At 46.2% G+C, this 21,449-nt stretch overlaps 1 protein-coding gene across 3 annotated transcripts in view; it reads left to right on the top strand.

The window, feature by feature from the left end:
• The first annotated feature begins 386 nt into the window (after nucleotides 1-386).
• LOC134449837 (zinc finger protein 2-like) overlaps nucleotides 387-21,449 on the top strand; it is a 148,184-nt gene continuing 127,121 nt past the window's right edge. Inside the window, exons 1-5 of one of the 3 annotated variants that reach the window (XM_063199963.1) lie at nucleotides 387-653; nucleotides 886-1,065; nucleotides 1,182-1,243; nucleotides 1,647-1,725; nucleotides 2,002-2,323. In XM_063199963.1, coding sequence (XP_063056033.1) covers nucleotides 651-653; nucleotides 886-1,065; nucleotides 1,182-1,243; nucleotides 1,647-1,725; nucleotides 2,002-2,323 — 646 coding nt within the window. In that variant the 5' untranslated portion in view covers nucleotides 387-650. Of the gene's footprint in view, nucleotides 654-786; nucleotides 1,066-1,181; nucleotides 1,244-1,646; nucleotides 1,726-2,001; nucleotides 2,324-19,521; nucleotides 20,892-21,449 lie in introns of those variants that run through there. The other 2 variants (XM_063199970.1, XM_063199948.1) reach the window with 2 other exon arrangements.

Below are 21,449 nucleotides of genomic sequence, written 5' to 3'. Positions count from 1 at the left end.
GATGAGACGGGGAAAATATGACAATAGCCTTGTGTTGTGGGTATGCAAATAAATATAATCACAGTACGTAGGGTAGGCCTTCAAAGTAGGCCTATACCTACAGTTAGGCCTATGTAAGCCTATCCTATTTTTGAGTATGGTGCAATGAAAAGTGAGTATGTATTGGACAATTCGCTGATGCTGCACATTTTATATTATAATACCTACCGGTATATGTATTTTATGTATTGGTATCGGTCATCATAATGCAACTGTTGTGAACGGTTACTGGATTGGTAGACTCTGAACCAGTGCTCTGAACAGATGAACAGGTGCTGATGCTGTCAGTTCCGACCATTGTGTGTCTTCCCCAAACCACAAGGGGGCAGTCGGTGTGCCGTTAGTAGTTTTGGCTTCTTCGTCAAGGACGGCATTGCTGTGCAGCTTTGTCACAACAGAGAGGGTCTGTCAAAAACCGTCTATGTAGTCTTCACATATTTTGCAATGTTTTGTAAAGAACCACACTTCTCTAACTGTCTGGACATAAACGTCGCGTCACATCTGATAGTTATTCTTGGAAGAGGGGAGGGTAGCCAAACATTTCTAAAGAAAGGCGGACGTGCGATAGGCAGAAAGCGGTTGTGTGGTCGTGGTGGATAACCCATAATATTATGGTAAGTTTACGGGCTCTGATAATGGAAACAGATCGCATAATCAATATTACGCGGAGTCGGCGAAATAGTATAATAGTGGGTTTTTGGCGTGTACGCACGGCGACTCGAGCAGTAAAGAGGCAAGAGGGACAGAACCCTGCAGACTTAATAAAGAGTCAGAGAGAAAAAGGCACTCTGCTCAAAAAAGTAATGTTAGTTTTCAAGAATGAATGACAGGCAATTTTACTTGCAGGATTCGGAATTTAATTTGCTGCCCTTCAAGTCAAGGTTGCAAAAAAATGAAGTTAACTTGCAACAGCAGTTACTGGAGTATGAAGAACAAGTGTGCCAATGTCAGACCCTGAGACTACAGGTCGAAGATCTCCAGAAGAGACTAGAGGAGAAGGACTACAAACTCTGTGAGGCAAACAAGGTGGGACCTTCTGATAATTTGTATGCTCTACTGTAATACATTAGTTCTTCAGATTGCCCTTCAACAGCCCTTCTAAGGATGTGTGACTTACTGTCTCTTCTCATCGCCCCCAACAGGTGATCAGAGCCCTGAGGGATGAGGTGCAGACACTGCAGCAACAGCTGGAGCAGCACAGACGGTCAGTAGGCCTACAGACATCCTCTTCACCTCCACCATCCACAGTTAGACATGCCTTTGTATTTGTCCAAAAGATTGTGGCAAGAGTAGTTATTGAAACTATGCTATATTTCATGGATATTTACTAGCCAATATACTAATATTTGCTAGTATGACCAAAGGAAAGTAGGTCTATGCTTTGCAGCTTAACATATCTGTTTCTGGACATTCAAACTGGCAGACATGCAGAAGGTCCACCTTTTTATGAATGAAAAGTGCAATTTTCCCAGGCATTTTACCGTTAGGCCATGGCAGAGCCTTGTTATTTTGATGTTAACCTTAATGTTCACGCACACACACACGCTACAATTGTTTAGTGCACCCCGAGATTCCACCTGCTGTTGTTATTGTGACTCCCTCCACAGGAAGTACCGAGATGACGACACAATTGGACAGAGACGTCAGCAAGGTCGGCGTGCAAGAGGAAATGACATTGCTGCATTGGTAAGATGCCTGACAGTCATCCACATTCAGTAATTAGGCCTTCATGAACTGTGGCATTAATCTTTGCTGGTTGAAAAAGATTGTAATAAAGTGAAGAGTACCTCATCTGACATGAGTACCCCACCGGACTCACTCTATCCAAAATGAATCTGTAGAAGACCTCAATGGTTGAAACATAGTTTTGCCATGAGATAAAAATGAAACACAAAAAAAGAGATGTCAGTGTATGGACCCCTCACTTGAATGTTATCATATTATTACGTTTGAACATTTTAGGGTTGTGAAATCCCACCAAACGTCTTCCTGTCCTGCACGTCTGGGGACGACCCAACAGACACACCGACATCACCACAGGAACTGACATCACCACAGGAACCGGAGGACGACGCAGCAGATTTTCCAGCATCTCCTGCTGCTGATGATGATGCACTGACATCACCACGGCAACTGAAACTGTCAGTGAAGCTACAAGACTGCCGTGAACTGCTGGGGCCTGATGGAGTTTTTAATATTCAACCGATGGAGGACATCAGCAGTAACGATGACGATGACGGCTACAAAGGTTATCAGGATGACGACAGTGACTTTGACCCAATAGGTAAGTTTCATTTAGTTACAAATGCACTGGTGTTTGGGTCATTTCACGTGAAATCAGACACTTTGGGACCCGACCGACCCGGATTTCGATCATACTTGGTGTGCCTTTTCAGTAGCAAGGTAGCACCCCAGAACTGCATTGGTTTGAATCTGACACTAATATTAAGGGAGAAACAGACTAGGAAAGGTTTACATGTGAGGGTAGGACACTATACATTCAGCCTTGAATATATCAGTCAGTGTTAGTCACAACAAGATGCCTGTGGTGTTGTTTGAAAGCTCTTTTCTGGCTCTACATATTACACAATCACCTTGGAATACAACTACTCTCAGAATATGAATTATGATAAATTGAAAAATAAAAAATTGAATATCTAAAAAACTTATATTTTAAAATGGCCAGTTCCTTGTCCAAACGTAGCCGGCAATGTCATGAGCAGCACCTAAAATGCTGGTGTTCGGTTTGTTATTCATTTCAGAGAGAATTTGACTCACAAATATGGCGTCATACAGACCACTTACTAATAATATGGTAATACCATAGTAGCATCACATGACAAAACAAAACAAAAATGGTCAGTGTCCATGGTCCCAGGTTTCAGAAACTAAGGCAGATGTCCATTTATACACACCAAATGATGATATGTGAATGTTTGAACATTCCTTCTCTGTGTACCTGTGCCATCTTCCCTTTACCGTACTTTAAAGAGATAATCAATGGCTACACTCTCATTTTGTACTCTACCAGTGCATTTGAAGCAACAGCTGTGTCTTTTGGGTCATTTCACGTGAAATCAGACACTTTGGGACCCGACCGACCCGGATTTCGATCATACTTGGTGTGCCTTTTCAGTAGCAAGGTAGCACCCCAGAACTGCATTGGTTTGAATCTGACACTAATATTAAGGGAGAAACAGACTAGGAAAGGTTCACATGTGAGGGTAGGACACTATACATTCAGCCTTGAATATATCAGTCAGTGTTAGTCACAAAAAGATGCCTGTGATGTTGTTTGAAAGCTCTTTTCTGGCTCTACATATTACACAATCACCTTGGAATACAACTACTCTCAGAATATGAATTATGATAAATTGAAAAATTAAAAATTGAATATCTAAAAAACTCATATTTTAAAATGGCCAGTTCCTTGTCCAAACGTAGCCGGCAATGTCATGAGCAGCACCTAAAATGCTGGTGTTCGGTTTGTTATTCATTTCAGAGAGAATTTGACTCACAAATATGACATCATACAGACCACTTACTAATAATATGAAAGTGAAAGTGAAAGCCCATTGGGAAACTCCAACTCCCATTGTCATTGTGACACAGCACTCCACAGCACACAAGTGAACACTGCACACTGCACACAACGAAATTGCATTTATGCCTCACCCGTGCAAGGGGGCAGCCCTCAGTGGCGCCCCATGGGGAGCAGTGCGGTGGGACGGTACCATGCTCAGGGTACCTCAGTCATGGAGGAGGATGGGGGAAGGCACTGGTTGATTACTCCCCCCACCAACCTGGCGGGTCGGGAGTCGAACCGGCAACCTCTGGGATGCAAGTCTGACGCCCTAACCGCTCACCCATGACTGCCCACGTTGCAGACTTCCTGCACAATAGAAGAACCTTAAAATTACAACAAATTTGTGCCACCACGAGGCAGATTTTCACATACCTGCAGAGTGGCACTTTTTTGCCACATCACATGGCAAAGGTCCATGTGATGGCGTTGGAGGGACAGTTAAATGGCTTGCTGCACGAGCAAGTCTGCAACGTCCTATTGACAATTAAATTATAACGCCATACCAACTGTTTGAATTTGTCAAGGATAATGTCAAGAACATCCATTGCCAGTTTGCCACAACAGAGATGTACCATCATGAAGCTGAGAACCTGTTGAAAAGGTTTGAATCTGCAAGAACTATTCCAGGTACTCAAAAACTACACAGCTTCTGCCCATTGTCAATGGACACAGTGGAAGTTAGGCCATTTTGAGCATTCAGAGAAGGCAGAGTTGAAAGAGTGAGCTCAGTAAAGGAATGTGTTACATTTTCAAGCATCAAAGGGTATGTTGTAGCTGTATATGATGGCAACTGGTGGCTAGCATGTGCTGAGGAATGTATGCCGAGCACTGGAGAGGTGAAACTGAACTTCCTGCATCCTCATGGGCCATCTCCATCCTTCACTTTTCCCTTCAGACCAGATAGACTGTCATGGATCATCAGGATGTGCTTCTGGTAGTGGAACCTGTAACTGCAACGGGACGTACTTATACATTATCTACAAAAGACACAGCTGCTGCTTCAAATGCACTGGTAGAGTACAAAATGAGAGTGTAGCCATTGATTATCTCTTTAAAGTACGGTAAAGGGAAGATGACACAGGTACACAGAGAAGGAATGTTCAAACATTCACATATCATCATTTGGTGTGTATAAACGGACATCTGCCTTAGTTTCTGAAACCTGGGACCATGGACACTGACCATTTTTGTTTTGTTTTTGTTTTGTCATGTGATGCTACTATGGTATTACCATATTATTAGTAAGTGGTCTGTATGATGCCATATTTGTGAGTCAACTTCTCTCTGAAATGAATAACAAACCGAACACCAGCATTTAAGGTGCTGCTCATGACGTTGCCGGCTACGTTTGGACAAGGAACTGGCCATTTTAAAATATGAGTTTTTTAGATATTCAATTTTTAATTTTTCAATTTATCATAATTCATATTCTGAGAGTAGTTGTATTCCAATGTGATTGTGTACTATGTCGAGCCAGAAAAGAGCTTTCAAACAACACCACAGGCATCTTTTTGTGACTAACACTGACTGATATATTCAAGGCTGAATGTATAGTGTCCTACCCTCACATGTGAACCTTTCCTAGTCTGTTTCTCCCTTAATATTAGTGTCAGATTCAAACCAATGCAGTTCTGGGGTGCTACCTTGCTACTGAAAAGGCACACCAAGTATGATTGAAATCCGGGTCGGTCGGGTCCCAAAGTGTCTGATTTCACGTGAAATGACCCACTTAAGACAATGCATTAAACATTAACAATCAATTAAAAACAGTTGCCTAAAGAAACAAACATAACTCCACAACCCCATTTTCTCCTTCCAAAAATAAATGGGTAAGAATGTGTGGAAAAACAAAATCATGACAAAATTCTAGACCTCAAAGTTGAATTGTAGAATAAAATAAAAGGCTCCTTCTTTTTTTAAAATTTTGTTTCAACATGTGCACTCACAAGCTTCGGCTAACTCTGAACACAATAGAGTACCTCCTAGGGGTGGAACGATTGACAAAATTCACGGTGCGGTTCATATCACGGAATCAAGGTCACGGTTCTCGTTCATCAGCCTTTCAAATGCCCTCTTTCAAGTGGCTAATAGAATCAGACCTATCACTAAATATCCTACATATGGTTTGTATAGGCTTATAATGTGAAAATGGTGTGATTTTAATTGTGTCATCCTCTGATTGGTCTTATATACTAATGTATTAATCAGAGAGACTGGGTAAGATACTCCTAGAATCTCTACTTAACATATTTTTCTGGGCAGTACATGAATTGCGGTTTGCCACGGACTGCATTTCACGGTTCGGTATGGTGTGTGAATTGTACGATTTCGGTTTTCGGTGCGGTTTGTACCATCCCTAGTACCTCCACTAAACACCCAAAGTATGTCTTCCACTCTCAGACATATTATAGGCACTCACTCCACAGATACACACGTACACTCCACAGACACATATACAACCTCTCTCTCACACACACAGTGGGGTGTCCCACTAGGACAATTCATACAACAAATAGGGCCCACACAGACAGACAAACAGAGATCACAGTTGTTAGTAAACATATCATATTACTATATGGTATCTGAGACATTAACTGCTCAGTGAGTAATCCAAATGGCTGTCATTTGCTTTTTCACACTAGTTTTGCTATAATTTCAGAGTTTTCAGATCTAAATTTTTTTTTTGTTTGTGGGCAATGCCTTGCCCAGTGACCCTTTTCTCCACATACAAAGCATTTATCAAGTCTTTTTCTATTCGTACCGCTTTATCCAATAACACAAAGGTGCTATTGCCGTAGGGTCTTCTTTTTTGTACTACTTTCCAGTCTTTACACGATAGTTCTTCCAAGAACTTCTCTCTGTTTTTGCTTTGCCCCGTTCCCATTTTGAACTAAAATTTGGCCCAGTGGTTCTTTAATACCTGCAGTATTCTAACACTGGGTTTTTGCAACAAGGTAGCGATCAACGACCGTTGTGGTAAGGTTCTCTTCGACCTTCTCAGGTGGAACCTTCTTGCATACGAGCATCCACAAGGGCTCACTACTTTACTCTTGTTGAATTGGAATGAAACACAATCACCTAATGGTAAATGTATTTCCTTTCATACACACTTCCACACTTTTCTCAACGCGGAGAACACAGATTTTAACTAGTTTCTTCTAAACTAGGGGAGTCTGCTCTCCCTTTACTTTACGTAGTCCAGTCTTTAACTTGTTCAACAACACAGAGGAGTCTGGCCTCCTATTTTACCTGATAGAGTCTAGAATTGTCAGGGTTTTACTCTCTATTTACCGTCTTTCACATTCAATCCTTTTGAATAAAAGACCTACTCACAATTCTCTGTTCTCTTGGGGTATTCCGTCAACCCTCAGATCCCAGCCTGCGAGGGAGGGACCAGTCCCGCAAAGGGTCTTAGTGCTGTGGCCACAGTCTTCCTGGATCTCACTCGCACGCTGGAATCGTCAGGTATCTTGGAATCCGGTTCGAAAGGACCAATTAAATGTTAGGTTTAAGCTACCAACATTTATCTCTAATAACCTGTACAGAAGAGTCACAGAGAACTTGAGTTAAATTCAACACTTGCAAGGAGGGTGACCAGGAGACTGCTTTCAGTTACAATGTCCAAGATCACTCTGAAAACAGCCTCCTTCTCCTTACGTTTTATTGAAGGAAAGCCCTAGTTACAATTTCGGTTTCAATTGGTCTAAGGGGAGGGGTAATTAGCTAAACCAGTTGAAACCAGTTTACACAGTAGCATATTTCTTAGCAGAATACCAGTTTACACAGTAGCATATTTCTTAGCAGAATATCTTGTTATTTAGCTGAAACAGACTGAATGTGACCTTGTCCTTTTCTCCTCGCCTAATCAGAGAGCGGAGTTGAAAAACATTCCTGCTCTCTCTCTCTTTCCCTCTCTCTCTCTCTCTGGCCTGTAGGCACAGAGGAACAACAATGACACATTCATAATATACGCACACCCTGACTTAAGCCTGGGCCAAGAGTTAGTCAAAGTGCAAAGTGGATAACTTATGTATAATTACTCCAACAAGTTGTATTCCAAGGTGATTGTGTACTATGTAGAGCCAGAAAAGAGCTTTCAAACAACACCACAGGCATCTTTTTGTGACTAACACTGACTGATATATTCAAGGCTGAATGTATAGTGTCCTACCCTCACATGTGAACCTTTCCTAGTCTGTTTCTCCCTTAATATTAGTGTCAGATTCAAACCAATGCAGTTCTGGGGTGCTACCTTGCTACTGAAAAGGCACACCAAGTATGATTGAAATCCGGGTCGGTCGGGTCCCAAAGTGTCTGATTTCACGTGAAATGACCCTTTTGTAGATAATGTATAAGTATGTCCCGTTGCAGTTACAGGTTCCACTACCAGAAGCACATCCTGATGATCCATGACAAGTCTATCTGGTCTGAAGGGAAAAGTGAAGGATGGAGATGGCCCATGAGGATGCAGGAAGTTCAGTTTCACCTCTCCAGTGCTCAGCATACATTCCTCAGCACATGCTAGCCACCAGTTGCCATCATATACAGCTACAACATACCCTTTGATGCTTGAAAATGTAACACATTCCTTTACTGAGCTCACTCTTTCAACTCTGCCTTCTCTGAATGCTGAAAATGGCCTAACTTCCACTGTGTCCATTGACAATGGGCAGAAGCTGTGTAGTTTTTGAGTACCTGGAATAGTTCTTGCAGATTCAAACCTTTTCAACAGGTTCTCAGCTTCATGATGGTACATCTCTGTTGTGGCAAACTGGCAATGGATGTTCTTGACATTATCCTTGACTGACTCCCTTGAACCAGGAACGTTTTTAAAACTATAGTTCTATTTCGTTCCTTCTGACCGCCAGAGGCGGTGCTTTCAGCACTGAATATTCATCTTACGGATCAGCAGGTCGAGAATTAATATCAACAAAGTAACACGTGACCTGGGTGACGTCACCCGGTGACCCCCGTGTCAGGGGTTAAGACACCGGTGAACCCAGGAAGCGACGTCTTTCATCTTCTCGATTGCAGGTTTCGAGTTGATCGTTTGAGATTTTGGGATTGACCTGACGCTTTGTTCGTTTCGCACCCATAGGGTTGGGGCTGTGGGTTTTCCACCCCCCATGAAACGGCGTTGGTCGCTTTTTCCTTTGAGTATCTCTTTCACATTTACGATGTGTCCGACTCCGACTGAGTGTTATTCGCTCGGTGGAGGAGGGCTGGCTAGGCTACCTAGCCTGCCTAGCCCCTGGCTCGAGGCACTGTTCTCGCCGACTGGAGGCTAATAACTTGTCCTTTCCCGTGGAAGGTAGGCCGTTTTCTGATCATGTATTAACTGCTACCGCGTTATCTTCAGTAGTGTTTCCCGCAACTGGATTTGACGAGCGGTCTCGTGGCGTGATACGCTTTCGAGTTGGGATTAGGTATTAACGCCTGCCTGCCTATGTTGGCCATCGTTTGGGTAAGTGGACTGTCATTTACTGTTTCGATTTATTTTCGCGGTGTTTCTCGCCGCGGAATGTTACTATTACTGGGCGATTGTTGTGACACTCGACGCGAGCTCGGTTACTTGGGTTCGCGTGCCTGTATTTACGTTACGGCTTCATTGTTTGTACAGTGTAGCCTGTCTGTACGGTTGCTCCACGGGCCAGTGTGTTTCGCTGTGCCCTTGCACCGTTGGCGTCACGCTGCTCCAGAGATTCAATCTACAATACAATCTCTCTCTCTCTCTGGCTGCACTCTGCTCACCCCGGTTGTTATTCCTGCCGGGTTCCGTTCTTCACAGGTTTATTATTGTCTGTTTTCACCTGGGGTGTCTTCGCCCCAGAAGTGTATATTTGCCTTGCATTTCTATCACTGTGCTACTCCTGTCTGCCCATGATATTGGCTGTGCTTATGGTATGTCCTCTATTGTGAGTCACTGGGTGTACAGCGCCTACCGACTACATTGCAATGTAATGTACTTTACTTTACTTTATTTCTTCAGGACATTGCACATGAATGTACGTATACATACATGTACATATATGTAAATATGGCAGATTGTAGCCCGAGGGCTAATTTCCATCTGGTGTCCAAAATAGGCCGAATCCAAAATGTTAATGTCCATTATTATTTGCTTGTCAGCTTGGTGTTGCCGCCTGGCTGCTGGCTCCTGTTGGCTACACTTGGGGCGTCCTCGCCCCTTGTGTTTTATATTCGCAGTATTTGCTGGACATTGTAGTGTCATCTCCTACCTGCTGCCAACTTTTTACCTACTATTGGGGTGCCCTCGCCCTGTGGGTATGTGTTGTTTGTTTGTTCCCTTCTGTGTGTTGCAGTGTTCGCTTCCCGACACGGGACCCTCGTCTTGCCTGATTACTGGGTTTCTTCTTGGCTGCCATTGGATGTCCCAGCCCCTTCTGTGTGGTACTCACCAGTTGGCCTGGAGCTCTTGCATCGGCTACCACTGGGGTGTCTTCGCCCTGCTGTGTGTATTGCCTTGTTTACCTGTCGGCCCTGACTGTCCGACTGCTGGCTTCCCTCTCGGCTACCACTGGGGTGTCCTCGCCCTGTGTGCCTGCCTGCCTGACTGATGCATTGTCGTCTAGGCCCCTGGGACTGGTGCCTCTCCTGCCTGGAGCTGAGATGCCTGCGGCTGAGGTTGACAGATGTGGCCTGTGCTGCTTGCTCAGGTCTGCGTGCGAGAGCACTTACGGCCGGGCTGACGCGATTTGGCCCTCGGCCTACAGTTCCGCTGGCCACTGGTGGAGTTGTCGGCCCTGTTTTGCCGACCTGCAGCCTCTGACACACGGTGACCGTGTTTTCAAATGTGCCCTGCCTGCTAGCGACCCGGACGGTCGCACGCCGCCGCCACGGCTGTCGCCCTCTGCCGCCACGGCTGTCGCCCTCTGCCGCCACAGCTGTCGCCCACCGCCGCCACGACTGTCGCCCACCGCCGCCACAGCTGTCGCCTGCCGCCGATGCCCGCACCATGCCCTCTGTTCAGGTGACACCGTCACAGCCCAGTTGCATTGCTTGTTGCATTGCATTGGCACTGGGCCCTTTCTGGGTGAGTTGGCCATGGGTGTTTTTCGCCCGATGGCTACATGTGAGTGCCGTACCTGCTACTGCTACAGAGTGGGTTTCTGGCCACAGGTGGCCTCCACCCTGTGGCATGCTTGTTGATGCCATGGCTACTACAGCTGCCACGGCGTGCCGCTGGGCCGTACGCACCCTGCCATTCCGGTTTACATGGCTTGCTCGGTTGCTTCGCATGCTTGCATACTTGCTCTCTTGCATGGCTGCATGACTTGCATGAGACCGCATGTGTGCTCCCCGCTCCTCTGCTGGTCTCTACCATTCAGCGTCCTGCGACTGTCTGTCGCTCTCCTGGATACCGCCTGCTGTCGGCTGTTTCATCCATTGGCTTCTTGTGGACGCCCGGAGCGCCTCAACCGCCATGACTACTACAGTTGCGCGTGTTGCTCCGCTTCATGCCCCTCTGTGTAGCTTGCTTTTCCCTACCTCACGACTGGTTCTAGTCGTTCTCCTGGGTTTGGCTGACCGTGGGTGTCTCCACCAGTCAGCTCCTTGCATGCACCGTTGGCGTTTCCGCCTGTACGACTGCTGCTGCTCTGGGTGAGTGGTTTCACACCATACCCTGTTTTATGCTCTTTGGCACTCCTGCGGGACTGTCTGGAGTCTGTTGGCCTTGGCCGTCTTCACCGTGGACCGTTGTGATTACAGTTGGTGCCTTTGCCTCTTCTGCTGTGGCTTCGGTATGCAAGATATGCTCTGCGTCCTGTTGTCCGCTTTTGCCCACTGTCGTACGTCTGGCATGTCGTCGTCCTCCTGACCTGGTTGAGCCTGGGACTCTTTTGCCCCTTGGCTCGCGGAGTGTGCCGTTGGGCTTAAGCCTCTGTGACCGGTGCACGTGTATGTCGGCATTGCTGCCCTGGGTACAGGACCCAGGTGCTTCCTTCACTGGCCTCGACTGTGGCGCGTAGGTCGACTGCTGCACGTCGTCCCCCCGAGCTCTTGGGCTGTGCGTGGACTTGCCATGGGCTACTTAAGAGTGCCATTGGTGCCGGCACCACTGCAGCTGCGGCTGCTACTGGTATGTTGGAGCGTTACCGCTCCTTCTCCCATTGTTCTTCATGTTTCCCCACTTCATGTGTGGTATATCCGGGGGTCAGGATGCCACTCTGACTGCTACTACTGTACGGGAGTGACCCCACTCCGGGCTCTCCCTTCGAGTTTTCGGTGGCTTACGACTGTTCGCTCTGTTGGCCTCGCTATGGATGGTCTCACATGAGTGCTCTGGGCACCGGTGGGCGTACACGCCCCTACGACTGTGGATTCTGCATCTGGCTGGTTCAGCTTCATGCTCTGCTGTCTGCTGCAGGAGCATCGCAGTTGGCTTGTCATGGGCATCTGCGCCCTGTGTCGCGCACCTTTCCCGCTGGGCCCGGCTTGTTGACGCTTGGACTGTTTACGCGTCTCTGCTGCAGTGGCTGTACCTACTACTGGTTACCCTGCCTGTCCCGCCTGTCTATACCCATGGCCCCTATGTGGCCTTTACTGGTGTTTGGCTGACCGTGACGCTGTGCGCGATGGGTCGACGATCAGGCATTGGCCGGGCTGCAGGAGGCCTCCATCTATGGCCCTGCCGGGTATTGAACCACTTCTGACCGCCCTCCTTGCCTTGCCGGTCAGGGCGTTGATCTGGCGGGGTGCACTGCCCTGACCACTTAGACACGTCGCAGATGAGCTCGTCTGCGAGGTCTATGATGCAGCGCTGCGTACGACGTGCATGTCCCATGTCTTGTTGGCCTTCTCTCGGCCCCCATGGACCGTTTTGGGACGCCCCCTGTGAGTTCTCTCTGACTCCTGGTTGCTGGCATTCGCCTGTCTGGCCTGAGTGCCGGGGCAGAGTCACACAAACCTTGGCCGTGGTACGGTGATTGGTTTGGCTTGCGCGACACCCTTGCCGGGGCCTTGCTGGAAGCAGTCTGCTCTCTTCCGGCGGCCCCTATATGTCCCTTTTGGTCCGTCCGCTTTGGGCAAGCCACGACGCGGCTTTTGTGTCGCACCGGCCGTGCAGCCGATGCTGCATGTGGTTTTGTTTCGCTCACGCTGTTGTTCTCGACCTGGTGCGCTTTGTCCTGTTCTCGACATGCAGACCCCCGGCCTGGTGTCTCTAGGCGTCGATTTCTGCTTATGACCAGCGTACTTGCGGGCATTGGAAGTGGAGGCTCTCCTTCCTTGCTCTCCGCCCCTTCCAGGTGTTGGGCATGCCGACCTCGGCATCCCACGTTGTCCCTCTTGGCCTCCGCTTGCTGAGGCCTCTTTGGGTTGGATATGCCGTTATGGCCCCTGCAAGGTCCTACTGTCGCTGACTGCTCTACATTGCGTCTGGCTACCATGTCCGCCTTCGACCCTAGAGGTGGAACTCGCGTCTGTTCCACTCTGCCCTTGCGCCGTGGAGTCATGCCCACTGCTGCTGCCCTTGCGCGGTGCGGTCGTGCCCACTGCTGCTGCCCTTGCGCGGTGCGGTCGTGCCCACTGCTGCTGCCCTGGACGGTTGGTCTGCGGTGGCAGTCCAACACTGCCTGCGACCTGTGCCCCCCCTGATGATGGCCGTACCTTGGATGAATAGCCTTGGTCTCATTGCAGGGCCAGCCCCGGGCTGGCCCGGACAAAAGGGGGCTGACGGTGATCTCATCAAAAGGGGGCTAGGTGCTAAAGATGGCCGCCGGGCCAGGTTGTGGGGCTAAGGGCCGCTTTCCCTGGCCCGTCGAATTCGATGGGCCATCCGGGGCCATCAAGCACCGCCGAGGCTCGGAGGCGGGGTCAACCTCTGTGTAATAATGTGGCTGCATGGGGGACTTATCGCTAAATTCTGGGCAAATTATGGTTAAGCATTAGTTTGGGGTGTTTGGCTTTCTACACTTAAACTTGGGATGTCATAGCTAAGTCATGTCGGCTTTTTTCTGCTTTTAGCCGCCAACTCTTGTGCCATTATCGTGATTTGGCATGCTTTCCACTGGACACCAATAAAAAGTGTCTCACAAATACTCACACATGACATTTATGTCGGCTTATTTAGCTTTTGCGCTATTATCGCCGAAGGTCTGGTAGGCTATATCGCACGTTTCAGACAGATCGCCAAACACAGTTTGAAATTTACACAAGGGCTTTAATGTCAAATGGATGGAAATAACATGAATGAATAGACAAGTGGCACGCCGCAACGAGGGGGTATGTCCGGGGCTCATAATTTTCTATAGCAACTGATGAAGGTGCTATGTCTCCGGGATTTGGTCTCCTTTCACATGGTAACTTATTCAATTACCTGCACATTCATGTCTCGCTATGTCCGGGGCTCATGCTTCTGTGCGCGATTGGGGGGATTAACTGGGCATGTTCGCACGTCTCCTTCTGTTCACTCTCAGTTGTCGAGCTGCTCGTATTTTCATGCGTCTTTGTCTTCTTAACATGCGCTGCGTCCCATACAGCTTCTGAATCGACAACTTTGCCATGTAATAAAACTGTTCTTGAAAGGCAAGCCATTTTCTTTGCAGTTCTTGTCGTCTTTGTCCGTAGGCTACAAGCCAAACGGCGACCTGCTCCAGCAGAGTTTGCTCAATTTTCTTCTCCTTCTTTGTCGTTGTTCTGTTGTTGTCCTTCTGTGATTTGGGGCGAAAGTGGGCTGTGCCCGACTGACGTTTCACAAACAAGGCGTGTACCTGAATGTGCCTGGGGTCGGCTATGAGTCCGATCAGGCAAAAAATGGCCCCGGGCCGCTGAAGCGCGGCTAATGAGACCAAGGCTAATGTAGGGACTGGCCATCCTGATTGCCCTCAGACGCTCTCTGGCCTGTCTTGCGGTCTTGTGTGGAGCGGGCGGCTCATCTATCATGTGCGCCGCCTTGAGTCCTTGCCCTCTCTGGGCCTGTTACAGCGGCTGCTTTCAGAGGCCGACACTTGTCTGATGGGCATGGGAGCAACTTCCTTATGGGCGTCCAGTGCCCTGTTGTTGACCTTTTCCGTGGTTCGCCTCTTCCATTGTGGCTCCTCCCGTTTGTGGCACCGGGTGGTATGGTACCGCTACGGGGTGGCACAGGTGTCCCCGTCAACTGCTATGCTAACTGCTTACTTGCTGCCCCCTGTGGTTCTCACTCAGGGAGCTCGTGGATCCTTTGGGCCAGGTTACACTGGCTTCCATGTGGCCGTTGGTACGTGCTAGGACGTGTACGGCACGGCCTCCTCGGCATCAGGCTGCACCATTGCCTGGTTTTCTTACTATTGCCCCACATGTTACTGTGGTGCTGGCGGTGGCTTCAGGCCGTCTCAGTAGTACTGACGACGGGTAGGCACTCCTCATGACTTTGTTGGTATTGGTCATCCAGTGCTGAAAGCACCGCCTCTGGCGGTCAGAAGGAACGAAATAGAACGAAGGTTATGTATATAACCACGGTTCTATGAGTTCCGGATGACCGCCAGAGCTTGGCAGTCACTCGGAGTGTGTTCGAGAAGATTTGCCAAGACGTCGCTTCCTGGGTTCACCGGTGTCTTAACCCCTGACACGGGGGTCACCGGGTGACGTCACCCAGGTCACGTGTTACTTTGTTGATATTAATTCTCGACCTGCTGATCCGTAAGATGAATATTCAGTGCTGAAAGCACCGCCTCTGGCGGTCATCCGGAACTCATAGAACCGTGGTTATATACATAACCTTCGTTTTATAATTCAAGATGCTATTCAATCATTTCACTGGAACAACCAGTGCAGGCCACAATCCATCCATTTGTATGCTACTACCAAGATCAGTTGAAAAAAATCTGTTTTGTTGTTATTTCAGACTGCAATATTCATGATACAATTGCTGTACATCTATTTCAGAAGCTCCTAATTCAGTTCCTCAGTGACACTTCATCAATGACAGAACGTCCAAAGAAGATCCTATATTTTTTCTGATGGCTGTGCTGCACAATATAAGAACCTTAAAAACACAACAAATTTGTGCCACCACGAGGCAGATTTTCACATACCTGCAGAGTGGCACTTTTTTGCCACATCACATGGCAAAGGTCCATGTGATGGCGTTGGAGGGACAGTTAAATGGCTTGCTGCACGAGCAAGTCTGCAACGTCCTATTGACAATTAAATTGTAACGCCATACCAACGGTTTGAATTTGTCAAGGATAATGTCAAGAACATCCATTGCCAGTTTGCCACAACAGAGATGTATCATCATGAAGCTGAGAACCTGTTGAAAAGGTTTTCTGCAAGAACTATTACAGGTACTCAAAAACTACACAGCTTCTGCCCATTGTCAATGGACACAGTGGAAGTTAGGCCATTTTGAGCATTCAGAGAAGGCAGAGTTGAAAGAGTGAGCTCAGTAAAGGAATGTGTTACATTTTCAAGCATCAAAGGGTATGTTGTAGCTGTATATGATGGCAACTGGTGGCTAGCATGTGCTGAGGAATGTATGCCGAGCACTGGAGAGGTGAAACTGAACTTCCTGCATCCTCATGGGCCATCTCCATCCTTCACTTTTCCCTTCAGACTAGATAGACTTGTCATGGATCATCAGGATGTGCTTCTGGTAGTGGAACCTGTAACTGCAACGGGACGTACTTATACATTATCTACAAAAGACACAGCTGCTGCTTCAAATGCACTGGTAGAGTACAAAATGAGAGTGTAGCCATTGATTATCTCTTTAAAGTACGGTAAAGGGAAGATGGCACAGGTACACAGAGAAGGAATGTTCAAACATTCACATATCATCATTTGGTGTGTATAAATGGACATCTGCCTTTGTTTCTGAAACCTGGGACCATGGACACTGACCATTTTTGTTTTGTTTTTGTTTTGTCATGTGATGCTACTATGGTATTACCATATTATTAGTAAGTGGTCTGTATGATGCCATATTTGTGAGTCAACTTCTCTCTGAAATGAATAACAAACCGAACACCAGCATTTTAGGTGCTGCTCATGACATTGCCGGCTACGTTTGGACAAGGAACTGGCCATTTTAAAATATAAGTTTTTTAGATATTCAATTTTTAATTTTTCAATTTATCATAATTCATATTCTGAGAGTAGTTGTATTCCAAGGTGATTGTGTAATATGTAGAGCCAGAAAAGAGCTTTCAAACAACACCACAGGCATCTTTTTGTGACTAACACTGACTGATATATTCAAGGCTGAATGTATAGTGTCCTACCCTCACATGTGAACCTTTCCTAGTCTGTTTCTCCCTTAATATTAGTGTCAGATTCAAACCAATGCAGTTCTGGGGTGCTACCTTGCTACTGAAAAGGCACACCAAGTATGATTGAAATCCGGGTCGGTCGGGTCCCAAAGTGTCTGATTTCACGTGAAATGACCCGTTTGTGTGTATTGTGGGTCTTTGTATTCTCCTCTTCTTACTACTGTTGCACCGATACACATAGCTTTTTTTGGCCCGGGATACCGATACCCGATACCCAACTGTGCAGTATCGGCCGATACTGATACCATACCGATTCTACTCTGTTTGAAATGTATATACAGTATACAGGTATATTTGAAGAACTGTATAGCCTAATACTTGGATGTAACATTAATGCTATCATGGCTTTGTCAGGTTGCTGCCTAAAGATTAATACTGAACAAAGCAGTAGAACTTCAAGTTCAAGTGTCATACGAGCATCTGTAAATGGTATCGGAGCCCTATTTGTTGGTACTTGCTAATACCAATACCATCATTTTAGTGCAGTATCTGGACCCCGTCCGATACTGATATTGGTATCGGTGCAACACCAAATTTCCCTTTTCTGTTGTTTCCTGAGGCTTTTGGGTTTCAGACTGAAATATGAATATGAGACAAGGGGTCAGAATTTCAGCTTTTATCTCCTGGTAAAATAACGTGTGATGTGTAAAATATATCCCTACATACCACACATTAATAATTTTGAAGGTGTGTATGTGTTTGTCTATTTGTTTTTTCTCTGCGTCTGTGCTTGTGTCTGTGTGTGTCTGTGTTGTGTGTGTGTGTGTTTGTTTGTGTGTGTTTGTGCGTGTGTGTGTGTGCGTGGTGATTGCCTGGCAATAACAAGAAACTTGTTCACTACACCTTTGTACAGCTATGCTTTTGGCCTGAAGCTGATGATGTCACACTGCATCCAAACCTTCTCTGGTTGTTTCAAGCCTTTTTTCATTCGAAAAAGCCATAAAAGTCCTCCGAGGGCCTTATTATGAACACAAATCAGGATTTACCCATGCAATTTAGGCCTATATTGAAGGCAGACACCTTTAAACAGACCCACCTTCTCTAGGTCCCCTGACTATAACTTAATGTAATTTCTAATCTTCCTTTACAAAATATGTCATATTTCATATGAAGCTGTATAACATTAAATTTATACCGGGGACTGAATAAAATAGCCTCAAGGGCCGTAAACGGCCCTCAAGACATAGGTTCCCCACCCTTGCGCTACACCCTCCAGCTGGCGGGTCAGCAGTGGTGACCAGGTCACTGCCCATCAGCTCCAGGCCTCCACTCCAGCCCCCCTCCTACCTCTTAAACCACACCTAGCATGGGGCTCTCTGCTGTCTCCCCAGTCCTGCGCAGTACAGCTGACTTCCAGAGCCAGAGAAGGATAGTCTGGCTCCAGTCCACACTATTACATTACACTTAGCTGACTCATTATGTCAAAGGGACTTACAGCTATTTAGATACAGGGTATTGGTTACAGTCCCTGGAATGTGAGGTAAGGTGCCTTGCTCAAGGGCCCTTGGATGCACTTGGATGAAGGTGCTAGTTGGGGTGGGATTTGAACCTGCAGTAGCTCAAAGTCCAGCGCTCTAACCATTGAGACATGGCTGCCCACTAAACAACCACCACACTAAGACCACATAGTAAAATGGTGCTTTCATGTGCTCTGGGAATTATGTTAAATAACAAACGCAGACATGGGAAGCACACATGAAACTTGCAGTATTTTCCACTGGAGAACTTGTAGAAGTTGATATTCGAGTTGCAGAGGCTGGATAATATCTACTTCCCAGAGCTCATGAAAGGCACAAAAGTCCTGCTAAGGTTTTCCTTCTGCCAGTGCTCTAAATGCAGGTAATTCTCTAATTAACTAATTACAGGATAACTTCAGTCAACATTCAGTTGTAATGCTCACATTACCCTGGACTTGTCAGTACGTGAGTTTTTTTTTCTTTCTTTCTTTCTTTTCTTTTTTCAGCCTTTTCCAAGATCCTGGTCATTGTAATGGGGCAGGTGTTTGTTTACATTTCAAGAAAACAGTTTTATTTCTTACCAAAAACATCCAAAAGGTTATTAAACATCAGCAGACAGCTAGCAAACAGCGATACCTTTTGGGAAAATATTAGGCCTATGTTAATTTTTTTAAAAATGTAAACAAAAGCTGCCCCCATCAGAATAGCTCATATCACAGAAAGGGCTGAGCGAAAAAAATCAGCATCACCAGGTACTGGCAAGTCAAGGGTAGCGTGAGCAATACAACAGCATATTGAAATTGGCAGAAGGGCTCCTTTAAGCTTTGGCTGGTTGGGGAGGGTACTGAAATTTATCACATTTTTAGTCCTACCTTGTACCCCAAGACAATCAAAAGTGTGCGGGAAACCATGGCCTAATTGGGGCAGTCCAGTCCTAATGGGTTGGGAAGTGCTCTTAAGATCATAGGGTTGCAGGTTCAAATCCCAGCCTTACACCTCCATCCATGACTAAAGTGCCCATGGCCAAGACACCTAGGCCAAGGACTGTAACCAATACCCTGTAAATTACTCTATGTCGCTTCGGATTAAGTGTCAACTACAGTAAGTGGTTATAATGTCATGTAAAAAGCGAAGATGTTTTATGATGTTTTTTTTTAATTCTCAGATCCCAGCTTTGATGAGCCTGCACCTGCGAGGGAACTGAAGAGACAGAGCAGAGAAGGCGAGGCAGTCCATGAAGCCAAGGCCAAAAAGTATCACTACGACAAACGTTTTGCATGCACAGAATGCGGAAAGATGTTTAGATTTCCAAGCCGGCTGGCTCTTCACCAAAGAAGGCACGCCAAAAAGAAAAAGCGCACTACTGGCGCTGCATGTGAAAACGTACCTGCTGAATCTCCACACGAAAGTGCGTCCACCAACTCGCCCAACGCTGAGAGTCAACAAGAAAAGGACAAAGACTCTACATCTCAAAAGCCTTCTTTTGAATGTGACGTCTGCGGGAAGATTCTTTCTAATAAACAATGTCTCAAAGTTCACAAAAGAAGACATTCACAGGAAACAGGTGAAAAGCCTGTTGAAGGAAAAAAGAAAAAGGACGTAGTGCACAAGTGCTCACTTTGCCCCAAGGAATTTCCCAGTTCATTACGTTTAGAGATACATTTTAGAACAGTACATTCAGGAGACAACCCCTTCCTTTGTAGCCAATGCCCCAAGAGATTCCCATTTTGTTCGAGTCTGAAAGTTCACGAAGCCCTCCATTCGGATGAGAGACCTTTTGAGTGTCCGGTGTGTGGAAAGGCATTTAAAACTAAATGTACCCTTAAAAATCATGAGACAACGCACACTGGACTGAAGCCGATTGTCTGCACGTACTGCAACAAGACTTTCAGACTTAAAAAGCAGCTTCTGATACACGTAAGAAGACACACTGGAGAGAAGCCCTACAAGTGCTCGTTCTGTGATGCCAGTTTTGTAAATAACACTTCACTCAAAGATCATCTACGTCGACACACTGGCGAGAGACCTTACCTTTGCTCTGTTTGTGGGAAGAGCTTCAATCGACGTCACATACTGAAGACCCACCAGATAATTCATACTGGAGAAAAACCCTATCAATGTTCTGTCTGTGAGGAGAAATTCTCGTACTTGCAGCCCTTGTATGATCATGAGAAGAAAGTGCACAATATTGTTTCCTACCCGTGTCAAGTATGTGGAAAGAGCTTTAAATCAGATCAAGGATTAAAAGGGCATAGCTGTTTTCAAGGTCATAATAGCACTCAAGTAAATAATGACAAAGGGGTTGAAGCAGCGAAGCACATTGAGGGGGTGGAAGTACAAAAGTACATTGACGGGGTTGAAACAGCAAAGTCCACCGAGGTGGTTTAAGTAGCACACAACATTGAGAGGGTGGAAACAGCAAGGTACATCCCAGGCGTGGAGATCTATGGTGAAGAAATTATTAAGTAATTGCTTTAACACACAGCCCTCCCCCTTGTAGTGTGTCTCCAGTCAAATAAACAGCGTAGAAAGAGAGATCGCATTCAGACTTATTTCCTTTGTGTTCATTTTCACCAGTGGTGATGTCTTGTCTTGGGAAGAGGGGAAGCTCATTATAGTCTTACGTCAATTAAAAAAAAATAGTGTGTGTATGTGGTGCTTGTTGAAAGAACTACCCAAAACTGTTCAGAGGTGACCTTCAGGTCTGTAGATGGTAGACCTGGTGTTTTTTCCCCCACTATTTGCACCAACTTCCGCTGACTTCTATCATAAATTTTTCCCTTACCCTCAAATACAAGGAGGTTATTTAAAAGTTTTCCAGATTTCTGAATAACATACCATAACATTGAAATTAGTTTAACTAGGTCTTGTTATTGCAAATAATTGTATTTCTGGCCAGCTCCTCTGTCTTCATCTTTGCTAAAAAGAAACAAGATGTAACAGATGGCTTTTTAAAACAAGAAATATCATCATTCTTTAGCTAATTCATGTCCTATGGAAAAAAGCAATCGATGAAAGGTGATTTCCATTCGTGACTTATTTTAGTCAATTTAGGTTTTCAGAGTAATATTCACTGAAAGGTGCCAATACCAG

The sequence above is a fragment of the Engraulis encrasicolus genome, chromosome 1 (genome assembly GCF_034702125.1).
Source record: "Engraulis encrasicolus isolate BLACKSEA-1 chromosome 1, IST_EnEncr_1.0, whole genome shotgun sequence".
Taxonomy (NCBI): Eukaryota; Metazoa; Chordata; class Actinopteri; order Clupeiformes; family Engraulidae; genus Engraulis; species Engraulis encrasicolus.
The sequence above is the reverse complement of the archived record's forward strand: the minus strand, read 5'-3'. Positions and strand labels throughout refer to the sequence as shown.